Source organism: Pyxicephalus adspersus, chromosome 9 (assembly GCF_032062135.1).
Source record: "Pyxicephalus adspersus chromosome 9, UCB_Pads_2.0, whole genome shotgun sequence".
Taxonomy (NCBI): Eukaryota; Metazoa; Chordata; class Amphibia; order Anura; family Pyxicephalidae; genus Pyxicephalus; species Pyxicephalus adspersus.
The window spans coordinates 4073426-4086493 of NC_092866.1; the positions used below are offsets into that span (position 1 = coordinate 4073426).

The 13068-nt window shown below is 41.0% G+C and overlaps 1 protein-coding gene across 2 annotated transcripts; it reads left to right on the forward strand.

Moving 5' to 3' along the window:
• Positions 1-653: 653 nt before the first annotated feature.
• NUDT19 (nudix hydrolase 19) lies at positions 654-11490 on the forward strand. Of its 2 annotated transcripts, none has more exons than XM_072422423.1 (4): positions 654-1018; positions 6904-7746; positions 8598-8805; positions 11211-11490. In XM_072422423.1, exons 2-4 carry the CDS (start codon positions 7018-7020, stop codon positions 11435-11437), a joined length of 1164 nt encoding a protein of 387 aa, XP_072278524.1. In that variant the 5' UTR covers positions 654-1018; positions 6904-7017; the 3' UTR covers positions 11438-11490. The 2 variants fall into 2 exon arrangements, with proteins under 2 accessions (XP_072278524.1, XP_072278523.1); XM_072422422.1 differs by lacking the exon at positions 654-1018 and adding an exon at positions 3619-3691.
• Positions 11491-13068: the final 1578 nt, after the last annotated feature.

Sequence of the window (13068 nt, forward strand, 5' to 3'; positions counted from 1 at the left end):
TAATAAATATGCATTGCTGCTAATGAATGAAATACCAGCAAGGACCTTTTGAAAAGAGAATCCACCAACCTCTTAGTGCTAGTGTCACACCAGAGTACTGTAGGTTAATTAACCCTGCGATTTCTTCACCCCTTGCTCCAGTGCTTTTGAAATCTCCTGCTCTCTCTCTGCTCTCTCTTTCCTCTTGGTATCCCTCCGTGTACCACATGACCACACCCTTCGAAGAAGCCAATAGGGCTTACTTTTGGGGTAGGGCTTATATTTCACCCTTGCATGATTAGCATGCTGGGGCTTACTTTCGGGGTAGGTCTTATTTTCGGGGAAACAGGGTAATAGGCTGCTCTGCTCCTGAGGAAGCGGACTTAGCTCCGTGAAACGCGTTGAACGTTTAATGCCATCAACATAAAACAGATCAACTATGTGAATGTAATGATCAGTTTGATGGTTTTATGTAATTTTAACTAAGTTTTGAATAAGTTAATCTTTTATGTTTTATCTATTTTTATATATATATATATATATATATATATATATATATATAAATGAGCTTGGAAATTGCTAATTTTATGCTTTTTTTTTTTTTTTTTTTTTTTCCGATATTCAGATACATTTGTTTGTTTTCTCTCCAAGCAGAAAGGACTGAAAAGCAACAATGTAATGAGAACCATTCTCTGATGAATTATAAAGTTTGACGTTGGATCCATTGACATCTTATTTTAAGATTATTCAAGATGCATCATGGAAACATCAATCCATAAAAGTGGCCTCTTGGATGTCCTACAAGTACGTCTGGAGTACGTTTGATTGCAAGGTGTCTGAAGAATCAGCATGATGGAGCCCATTTTCTGTTGAATCTTTTGCTTTGATATTGGATCCATTCACATCTTATGTTAAGGAAAAAAACATGCAAGATTTTGAAATGAACAAATCATTACAACCCTGGAGGGAAGCTGCTACCTTGATTGGAATGCCGCTAGGATAAAACATGGAAACATCAGCCCGAAATGGGTTCTTAGATGTAAGTCGCAGGAAGAGTATTTTTGATTACGAGGTGTTGTTACTGAAGTTCATTTCCATGGCCAATGCTTTTATGTTCCCTGGGGGTGCGGTCAATGCTTCCGATTTCTCCAATGATTGGATCAAAGTCTTGGAGAAATACTCCAACAAACCAAACTTTAGCCTGGATGTGGTCAGACAGCCCTCCAGCACCAGGTCACCCATGTTTGGCACGGACAGGATGGAATTAAGCTCATTGATATATGGAGAGGTCACCTTCAGGATTTGTGGAATCCAGAATATTGAGAGTGGTTCCTTAAAGTGATGTGGTTGACATCAACCAGAACCTATTGGGTGCTTATAATCAAGATGGTGAGGCAATGGCTAAGCGGAGAGTTGAGGTGTACGATATTCCACTGAACTTCATTGACAAAGAGCTGTCATGTGTCCCGAATATCTGGACACTGCACAAGTGGGGCAATTGGCCCATGCTATCGGGGGTTTTTTTGGGGGCAAGTGTTTTGACACCACCTTCTACACTGCCCAATAACAAAAGAAGATGGTCGGTGCTGATGATCAAAAGAAAATATGAGTTCCAGAGGGTTCTTGGGTAAAGGGGAATGGTCTGAATTGTTTTGGGAACCTAACGTTTGCCATGGCAAATAAGCCAAAGAAAAGTTAGGAAGACCCTTGCTGTTGGTACTTTGTTCATGTTGGAGACCCAAGAAAAACCTGATACCGCTAGGTGTAATGACCCCCTGATGACCGATTGTGAATATAAATTGCAGACACCATTACCAGTACCAATTTTCAATATCCTGCCATTATGGATGAAAGCTGAAGCATTCTGACGGGCAAAGCAGTAATGTTGAAGATTGCCACTAGCTTTCACCCCTACTATTTTTTTTAAATGCCATCCAGTGATCACTGTCCTCATGGAAATCCATTGTGGAGTTGGTTTGGTAGAAGGCATCTACCCCTGACTCGGCAATGACAGATTTATTACCTGCCATCGCCGCAGGGCAGCTGCACACAGGTAAGTATTTGCCATAATCACACGCTGTGCATACTTGCTGAATATGTAAGAATCTCACCACAAACTAGTATAGCCATAGGGCCTGCTTTATTAAAGCTCTCCATGACTGGAAAAGATAGACATTGATGGGAGAACCTGGGTGACCCAAAAACCTGGAACTGATCTCATCCAAGATTGAAAACATTTGCTAACTAATAGCAAATGATTATAAAGAAATCCATTCCAGGTTTGTTGGATCACCCAGGTTCTTCCTATGTCTTAAAGAGCTTTAATAAATCAGGCCCATTGTGTTTACTGGTTCCAGCACCGACTTCTGTCTGTTCTCATTGCAGCCTCACCTACACACACCTGAGCTTCTAGAAGAAGGATAAAGTTTCCCCAATGTTTTTGGTGAACACTCAGTTTCAGAATTCTTTCCAGTATCTGTCCACCAATCTTTTTCAGTAGTCTTGGTCAGTTGTGGATATAAGGAGGTGCAAAGTGTACCCAGACCTTCTTCAGCCAACAAGGACCCTCTCAGGTGCTTTAGGTTAGCTTGGTGGGGTGGGGGGGGGGTCCCAAGCAATTTCTGCACAACTGTTGTCTACATCTGTCCCTCGTCTTTCCAGTTGCTGAAACACTCCAGAGGCCTATATACCAACCTATAGCTGTCCAAAGTGTTAGAGACTTACCACCCTTGTATGTGCTAGTAAAAACGTATGATCCTCAAGTATACAGGATCTAGGGAAGGAAGGGAAGGGAAGAGAAATGTCTTTACATTTTACACAATTATTTACATATGGTTATTATTATTATTATTATTATTATTAATAATAATAAACAGGATTTTTATAGCGCCAACATATGATGCAGTGCTGTACATTAAATGTCATTGGAATACTGACATTCTGAAACGCTGGAACATGCTATAGCTTAAATCATTTTAGAACAACACTGTTGACCTCTTCCCATTCACAAAATTTGAGGTCTGCTGACATGATCACAGGTTTTGTGTCTACAGTTTGCCAATGGTATTGTGTGTTGCTTCCCCCACCTCCTAGATTGTAAGCTCTTCTGGGCAGGGTCCTCTCCTCCTCCTGTGTCTGTATCTGTCTGTCATTTGCAACCCCTATTTAATGTACAGCACTGTGTAATATGTTGGCGCTATAAAAAGCCTGTTTATTATTATTATCAATAATATTATTGTTATTAATAATAATAATAATAATAATAATAATAATAATATTATTAATCAGCAAAACCACTATAGCTTACCATATAGACTACAATAGGGTGTTTTTTTTTTTTAATCCAGTTACTCAATGCAATATCTGATTGCTAATTTATTGTAATTACTGATCGCAATTTTATATTATCTGATTTCCCTTTTTAAAAAGTTTTGATCAGAAAAAAAATGGTGCACAATGGCAGCCTCATATTTCTCATGCTAGAATTATCCAATGACATGCCATTACTAAACTCAGCCACACGATGGCGCTGCCGTACACTCTTTAGTTTTAAATTTGATACAATGTAGATCTTCTGTTGCTATGGAGACCAGTGTTACAGTAACGATTATAAAACGTCATCTGGGCTGGGCTCTCGCACGGCATTCTGGGAGTTGAAGTCACTGGGTCCATAATCATGGCTGCCTCCAGAATGAGAAGGACACAGGCTGGGGTAAGGCTTTGCTATGGTTATAGGGCTGCTGTGAGGAAAAATATTACAAACAATGAGTCTTTCCAGCATTTATAACCAGCTTGGTGAGGCTTAAAAAAAGAAATATTTATATTTGGTCGCTTTATTTACCTTCCTTTGAGTCTAAGTCTCTGGTTTGATGGTCAAAGGTGACTTAAGGACTGGCCAGGTGACTACCTGACCTCAGATGGCCCAAATACAGCCCCATAGTTTGTGTTCATACCGGGGGTATATTACTGATCCATGTTAGGCGCACTCAGGAATTTGGAGACAGCAGGTGGGGTAAGGTAGCTGACGGGGCAGCGAATCTCAAACTAAAGGTGACCCCCCCCCGACCCCATGCTGTAATAATATAACCATAGCAGACGGTCTGGTCTGGTATAGTGTCATGGCACACCTGTCCTGCCGCCAGATCACAAATCTTGGGTGACAACAATCCGTCCTCTGTACAGATATTTAGGATAAAGAGTTGAGATAAAACAAATCAAAATAAAAACAGTAAATACACGGCACGTGTCTGAGAGCAGCAATACAAACAAGTGGGTTTTACATCTCAGATACAAGCATAGGTGGGCATTGTATGCGCTGTAATGGTTTACTGTGCGCTGCAGTCAGGGCGAAATTTATATTTTGTCCTCCAAGCTAATGTGGCCACAGAAACACAATAATGCTGTAGTGACACAACCAGAATCATGTCAGAAGGCACCATGGGTACTATACACAACCAGAACCAAGTCTGCAGATTTAGTAAGCAGTGCTATACTATACTGGTTCAAGATGAGCCACGTCAAGAGACTCAATCGGTACTATACTGACACATCCAGAACCATGTCCACATATATAATAAATACCATAGTAACACAACCCGAACTATGTCCTCAGATACAATGAGTACCATACTGTCACAACTAGAACCATGTCCGCAGATACAATGTGTACCATACTAGCACAACCAGAACCATGTCCAGAGACACAAATGGTGCTGTAGTGACACAACCAGAACCATTTCCGCATATACAATGAGTACTATACTGACACAACCAGAACCAAGTCCACATATATAAGGATAACCATACTAGCACAACCAGAACCATGTCCAGAGACACAATTGGTGCTATAGTGCACAACCAGAACCACATCTGCATATACAATGAGTACCATACTGACCCAACCAGAACCAAGTCCACATAAAAAAGGAGTACTATTTTAGCACAACCAGAACCATGTCCAGAGACACAATCGGTGCTATAGTAACACAACCAGAACCATATCCGCATATACAATGAGTACCATACTAGCACAACCAGAATCATATCCACAAATTCAGTCAGTACTATACTATACTGACACAAGAACCATGTCCAGAGACACAATCGATTCTATAGTGACACAACCAGAACTAGATCCGTAGATACAACGAGTACTGTACTGACACAACCAGCAGGGCCGCCGAGAGAAAATCCAGACCCCGGTACAAAGGTGTGTGGGCCCTTATACAAAATTCTACACACATGTATGTGTGTATATTATTATTTATTTCTGACAATCGTAGATTGCATGGATACATTTAGATAAGTATGTATAGGTATAAATGTAATAAAAAATAATATACCGGTATTAGAAAAAGACATTTATATTAGCATTTATTGTCTGCTGAACAAAGGTGTTTCCCTGGCCTTTTTCCTGGCGAAACTCTGAATTACATAATCAAAACGAATCTGTTTTGCTAGATGAGACTCAATACTGAATACTTAGTCTGCTTTCCCGAATTCGCGGTGTCTCAGAACGCGGCTGTTTGCCGGTTGATTACTTTTTGCTCACTGCACCCAGAACCCCCTCCTTCTCCACATGACTTCCAGGGCAGCCTTCATGAATGTCTTGTATGCTGTCAAGTACCCTGTAACCCACGTACCTTTTTAATTTTGAAACTAAACAAAAATGAATGAAATAATAAAATAAATTATAATAAATATTATGGGATGCGTTGGGCTTTATGGGCCCCCCTGAGCTTCATAGGCCCCGGAGCGATGTATCGGCTGCATCCCCCTCTCTTCAGGCCTGACAACCAGAACCATCTCTGCACGCAGCTCAAATTGCTCAAAAACTGATGAGGTGGGGAAGCCCTTACACATAACTTTGTATAAATGCAGATAGTTCTGGTGATAGGTTCTCTTCAACACGGAGGGATTGTACTGTGCACTTGGGAAGATTTATTTGCCAGGGATAAAAAAGAAAGTTCCCCGGGCAAAGTTTTAAAACCTGAAGCTGTCCCTGAAAACATTGATCAAGTGTTTTCCAACCAGGGTTCCTCCAGAAGTTGCTGGTGGTTCCTTGGGGTTCTCCAAAGACCTGAAATGTGTTTAAAGAGGTTCCCCCATGTTAAAAAGGTCAAGACACGCTGCATTATACTAACATTCGTAGCTTGCCATATGGCAGCTGCATTAATTATAACAGAAATATTACACTGCTGACACTTAGACCGGGGACCTGAGGCCTTGTATGTATACTTATTTCAAAGACTGACAGAATTCTCAGGATTTGGGCTTTTCTGGCCAAAAGTTTTCAGTTACTAAAATACTTTAATGTGGAATTCTATCTTCGTTTAATTTTATTATGCCTGGTTTGATTCTTGGTAATTCTTTATTGCTGCAAAGAGGAAGTCCCTCTCCGAACTCCAAAAACAAAAATGTAGATTAGCATCTACAACGCTGTCACCTTGCCCATTCAGGTCAAAACGACAAGGTCTATTTAAAGCCCACCCCCGATCAACTTTTAGCTCCGCCTTTATAGTTTAGAAAGATGTCTCTAACTTGGTCCACCTACTTTGCAAGGCTAAGAATTTAAAAAATGTTGTCATTTCTGTGCAGCTGGCATCCCGGTGCAGGAGGTTGATGGTGACCCAGATGATCCCCAAGGGAACTGTCCAAAAAGAAAATAAAGTAATTGTTGGGGGTGAAGGGCTTTTGGTAGACCTGGGATTACTCTGTGAAGGGTAATAAATTCCTAGAAGTATTATACCGACACATTATTTACAATGCAAAAAAACCTTTATCATATACCAAGTCACCTTTATATTATTTTCCTCTTCTTTGCTAAACAAATGTAGCTTTTTGTGAATAACTGATACACATTTATTATATTTTTTTCTTTTTATTATCCCTAAACTGAAACATGTTTGTTTTCTATCAAAGCAGGGATGACTGATTAAGCATCATAGTGACGGGGCCTCAATTCTTTGCTGAATCTTTTGGTTTGACATTGGACCAATCAACATTTTTTGTTAAAGAAAAAACATTCAAGATTTTAAAATGAACAGCACGTTACAATACTGGAGGGAAGCTGCCACCCTGATTTTAGCTGCTGGGGTGCAGCATGGAAACATCATTCCCAAACTGGCTTCTCAGATGTCCTTGAATAATGAACGCAGGAAGAATACGTTTGATTATGAAGTGTTGCTACTGAAACGCAGCCAGAAGAGCGGTTTCATGCCCAATGCTTTTGTGTTCCCTGGGGGTGCGGTTGATGCTTCTGATTTCTCCAATGATTGGATCAAAGTCTTCGAGAGACACACCAACAAGCCAAACTTCGGCCTAGGTGTGGTCAGACAGCCCTCCAGCACCAGGTCTCCCATGTTTGTCACAGACAGGAGGAAATTTGGCTCATTGATCCCTGGGGACGTCGCCTTCAGGATTTGTGCCATCAGGGAGACCTTTGAGGAATCCGGAATATTGCTGGTGGTTCCGGACAGTGATGAAGCTGACACCAACCAGAACCTCATAAATGCTTATGAGCAAGATGGTGAGGAAATGGCTAAGTGGAGGGTGGAGGTGTACAATAATCCGCAGAACTTTATTCATATGTGCAAGGAACTGCGATGTGTCCCCAATATCTGGGCGCTATACGAGTGGGGCAATTGGCTGACGCCCAAATTCTCCAAGAGTCCTCAGGGAAGGAGATTTGACACTGCCTTCTACATTGCCTGTTTGCAGAAGAAGCCGGTCACTGTCGATGATCAAAAGGAAATGGTTTCCTTTAATGTGAGTTCCAGAATGTTATTTGCTAAGTGGACCTTTCCTGAATAGTTAACTTGGGGCAAATCTATAGTTTGCCAGGGCAAACAAACAAGCTGCGTTAATATGGACACCTATACTACTGGTATATCTTTTTGTGTTAGAGACCCAAGAAGAACCTGGAATTTCCAGGTGTGTGGAAAACGTTCCAAAACACTTCTGCAGATATAAGCTGCAGAGGCTGAAAACTTCAAATACCTTACAGCCAAAGGCTGAGCTATTCTTACATGGGTAGCATTGGGGCTTTCTGCTAACTTCCAACCCTGCCAATTTTCTATCAGCCCATCACTACAATGAGGTGAGTCTTACCCTTGGGTAACAGCCACATATGATTCTGAGCTTTCGTGATTGGAAGCATTGAAACCCTGTAAATTGAAGTGGCAGACCAGGGACTGTAGGGCTTGGTAAAGGTCTGGATCAGCCTTTTTAACATGAAGAACCCCTTAATAAACTTTCAGGTCTTGGGGAACCCCTAACAATACTAACCATATCCACAGATTAGATTAGCATGGTGGTCAATGGGAAAAATGCTCCTTGTATTGCTGGCCAAAGGTAAGAATTTCACCCATACAGATCATTGGTGCCAAAAAAGATCATTGGTGTCAGGGGTAACTGAACGGAGAAGTACAAACTGCTCATATCTCAAGGAACCGCTTTCAACCTGTGGAGGAACCCTGACGTTCTATGGAACCCTGGTTGAGAAACACTGGTCTAGATGATGTTGGATATCCTCTAGCTAGGAAACAGGACAGGATCTCCCTGACTTGCTGCAGTTAATGCATTTTTGTGAAATGAAACTTTTTTCTGCTTTGTTTCAGTGGTGGACTCCTCAAGAAGCCATAGATGAATATAAAACTCAGGCAACATGGATTCCTCCTCCCCAGTTCTATGATCTGAGCCGACTGTGTAACTTCACCGGCATTCACGATCTTCACAGATTCAGCCATAATCGGGGTTTGGAAGGCTGTGAACGGTGGATGCCGGTTGTTGTGCAGGCAGAAGATGGTGCAGTACATACACTGCCAGGTATACCTTCTCTACTTCCATTCCACTTATCACTTCATGGGTCTGTTCCTAATTAATATTCTTGTTAAGGTTTTAGAATATAAAGGTGACAGGGGTAAGCAATATGAAAAAGGGATAGAAGGAAGTTATAACATTTCTATAACAAAACTATTTTGAATGGGACAGTTTATTAATTTTACTATTTTGATTAAGCAGTTTAATAAAAAATCCTGAATGAGTTTTTTGGGGTTAAACTGAGGATTAAGAGAGGAAAAGAAGGGCTACAATTCTATTTATTGGCTAAAATACATTTAATTTTAAAAGAATTGTGAGGTTATGGTTCTGGTAAGTCTTTATCCAAAATTGTAGGGCAGATATTTGTCCACTCGGGGCCAGGTTGAAGAGTAGGCAGAGGAGGCAGCTGCCTTGGGCACTTTAGCATTATAATGGCACATAAGTGACATGAACTGCAACCTTTGCTGCTATAAGAGTTCACAACTCTTGAAGGGTGCGTGGGTGCTTAAGGAACCTTTCCTGACGCTGGGCCAACCCAAGGTTGCCATACTCGGCTAAAATTGCTTCTATATTCCCATGGATCACAACTTAGGTCGCTTTATCTTCAATTCTGTTCAGCTCGGCCTATTTGTTTTTTTGGCTATTGATGACAGTGAGCGTTGATGGGTAAAGAGTAGATCGCTGGTATTACCAGAGGACTGCTCCTTCTTTTCACTCTATAAAATAATCTGCACTGCTTTAGGACTTTGCAATCTACCTGCAAATAGTCTGTGCTTCTAGAGCAGCAGTCACCAACCTTTCGGACCTCACGGACCACTAAATTCATAATTTTAAATCCTGTGGACCATTATTATGAATTTTGTCAAAAAGATAAAATACATTTGTCAAATATTGATCTTCCTAATGATGCCTGACAAGGACTGTGGAGGCTCTGATTCATTGATCAGCTCACGGTTAAGTGAAGTATTACTATTGTTACTGTTATCATTAGTCAAATTTTTCCGTCTGTGGACCACCAAAATTTTCTCGCGGATTACTCGTTGGCGACCACTGTTCTAGAGAACTCTTTATTCTCTCTTCAACTTTCTTACTTGAAATGCTCTTCCCTGCCGAAGTGCCCTGCTTCTCTAGATATCTCCTTCTCAAGTGGTCCTATCTGCGGGTGACATAGGAAATAGGAACAAGGAATGCATTTAACTCACATACAGTATGTGTTTCAGTCAGTTGCTTCACTTTGCTGTACTCATACAGGGATAACCTAAGTCCCATGTCTCCAGAATGGCAATGGCAAGACACCAGCGACTCTTCTGAGTGTGAATAACATGGGGTGATGAGAGAGATGAGCACCTCTGTTTTACTCACCTCTTTATCCAGATTTTGAGGGGGAGACTCCCTTATTATACCACATCCCTTCATATATCTTTCCAACTTTGTTTTATGGGACTCTTTAGGTACATTTTACACTCAAATTGTTTAAATTACAATATTTATTCCGTATATCTATACAGATTACAAAAATTTCAAAATAAAATGCAATAAAAATACAATATAAAAATAAAATGTACATTTCTAATTTCAGTCATATAAACATTTTGGTTCTTTGGCATTTTGTTCTTTACACGTTTTGCCATCAGGCTTCTTCATTTCCTTTTTAAAGTCACACATTTTCTGGATATAATTACTATGAAACTATGTTTGTTAAATACATGTCTAATCGTCCATTTCCAACAATTTCTTCATAAATAGATAGCGACTGACATTTGAACCCTTAGTGATGTCCAATCCGCCACCTCTTGTGTTATTGTTATTCACCATATTGTGTATATGAGATATTAAAACATATATAATACTCAGTAAGCACAGGGGTGGGTCTCAGCTTTTAATTCATTGATGTCTTTTAGCGACTCTTGTAGAGACTCCTTGTTTCTGATCTCCTGCTCCCCTCATTACTTACCTCTCAATTAATGGCAATTAATGAGCACAAAAATAGGCTGCATGATGGCTCAGGGGTTAGCATTCTGGCCTTTGCAAGGGCACTATCTGCATGGAGTTTGCAGGCTCTCGTGGGTTTTGCATTAGTTTAATCCAGGTTCTTTGATTTCCTTCCACATTCAAAAAACATGCAGTTACGTGGATCCCCCCCCCCTCCCCCCCGAAAACAAAATTGCCCTTAGACTGTATTAATGACATATGACTATGGTAGGGACATTAGATTGTGAGCCCCTTTGTGGGACAGCTAGTAACATGACTATGGACTTTGTACAGCGCTGTGTAATATGTCAAATTAAGATACACACAGCTTACATTTAACAAAATTTACATTTAATTGTATTTTCATGTATACAGAACCATAATAATTTGTGTAGAATTTTGAATTAATACACATGTATTGTTTCTGTTTTGTTGGGCAGGGGATGAGCTATACCCCGAGGATCTGGATGTCACAGGACAGTCGCATAAAATATATTCCATAAATAAAACCATTGACACTCTCGTCCAGGAAGGGGGACATTTACATCGATTGCTACACATTAATGGTCTTCCAACTTTCTTTATAAACCTGCAGCCAAAATTTAATCACGTTAATCCACTGATATTGGATCTAAGTCGGAATGCAGAGACCAAGAGCAAATTATAATTCATATACTTTATGTAGTTTTTATTATTTCATAATAAAATAGGCTGATTTGATGTCTGAAATTATTGTTAAAAGGGGGGGGGGGGTCATGTACAAATGTTTTTAAAAAGGTCTGGATCCAATAGGGTTTCTTTTACCTCATTCACACAGGTAGTGCAACCAGAAGCGCATAATTCCTGTGTAACTGTGCATGATGTTCACCTATATCTTATACAATCATCTGGTGCAGAGGAAAGTGCTCTGTTGTGTCTCTGCAGCATTTGAGATGGGTTAGGTGTTAAATCATAACCTTTATACCTGTCCCCTCTGCCCCCATTCTGCGTCCACCATAGCCTGCTTTTGGGCGTTTTGTTGTACTGTGCAATCCTTGTTGTGCTGCCCGAGCTACTTCTAGAGAAAAAACAACGTGCCCAACTGGACCATATGAAGCATCAGAGGAAAGAGGTCAGACAGTTCAATATACCCTTGGCCGGGTATTACGGAGAAGAATGATCCTTTTTATATGTTGACAGACCAGCAAGAAGTCAGATAAAGGACACATCATAAACAGCTGTGCACCTAACTACCCCTATGGCTCCTTCACCACCCATTATATTTCAGTGCATCACTTTGCATTACCACCCCCTTCTTTTGCACTGCATGAGCCCATCACAGTGCACCTCAATGTGGCCACCTAACCCCACCAATACAGCACTTTCCTCCAACCCAAATTTCTCAAAACACCCCTAATACAACATATGCCTATATGGCAGCTTTAGCCCCCATTGCAGTGCATTCCCCTGCACACACCTAATTGCTCACCCATGGCACATGCCTTCTTGGCCGCCTAATCCCCACCTAATAAAGGGCATGCTTTAGCTGCTTCAACTCCACACGGGAAAGTAATACATCCCCTAATTGCAGCATATCCCTCCACAGGTTTTCCAACCTCCCTAGGCAGTGTAGCCACCTCACACCTGTATCCTAGCACATCTCTGTGAGACCAACCACCCTTCCACCATTGTACCACTATCACTGCACTATCACTCCATCCATGAAGTCACACCGCTTCTCCTCTCTAGTGATGGCTACTCCCATAGACCCAACTTGCCTCCTACTTACCGCTAATTATTCCCCACCCCACCTCATCTTGCCAGCTCATTATTCTTCTCTTATCCTTTTGCTTTACCGCACATTTATCACCATATAGCCCAAAGGGCCTTCAGGCAGTTCCAGTGATACCACAAGTCCTTCCTTATTTCTTCCAGTGGTGATGTTGTGACAAAAAAAACAAAAAATCATCTTTTCTTGTTCTATCCAAAACCAAACAATATGTCTGCGCATTACCTAAGTATTTGCACCCCTCAGACAGGAAAATGCTGCATGTTTTCTCTTTCATTCATATTTTGAGCTGGTTCCACATATAATTACCTGCAGTTGCTGTATTTTCCCAATTGCCCTGAATATAAATTCATGGAATACAAGGCCAAGCACCATCCTCTGTCTGTGCCCAACGCAGCTTCACCCACAAACACTGGTGCTTGGAAGGGAGAATGCACAGGAAAAATACTCTACAAATGTTTATGGGGCATTTGGTTTCAGCACATCTTGCCAGTATCCCACATCTTTTCATTATGCCTTTCCTAAGTCAT

Coding starts and splice junctions, on each gene's coding strand:
- NUDT19 (XM_072422423.1), top strand. CDS start 7,018: ATGAACAGCACGTTACAATACTGGAGGGAAGCTGCCACCCTGATTTTA. Junction 7,747..8,597: donor AGGAAATGGTTTCCTTTAAT/GTGAGTTCCAGA, acceptor GCTTTGTTTCAG/TGGTGGACTCCTCAAGAAGC. Junction 8,806..11,210: donor TGCAGTACATACACTGCCAG/GTATACCTTCTC, acceptor TTTGTTGGGCAG/GGGATGAGCTATACCCCGAG.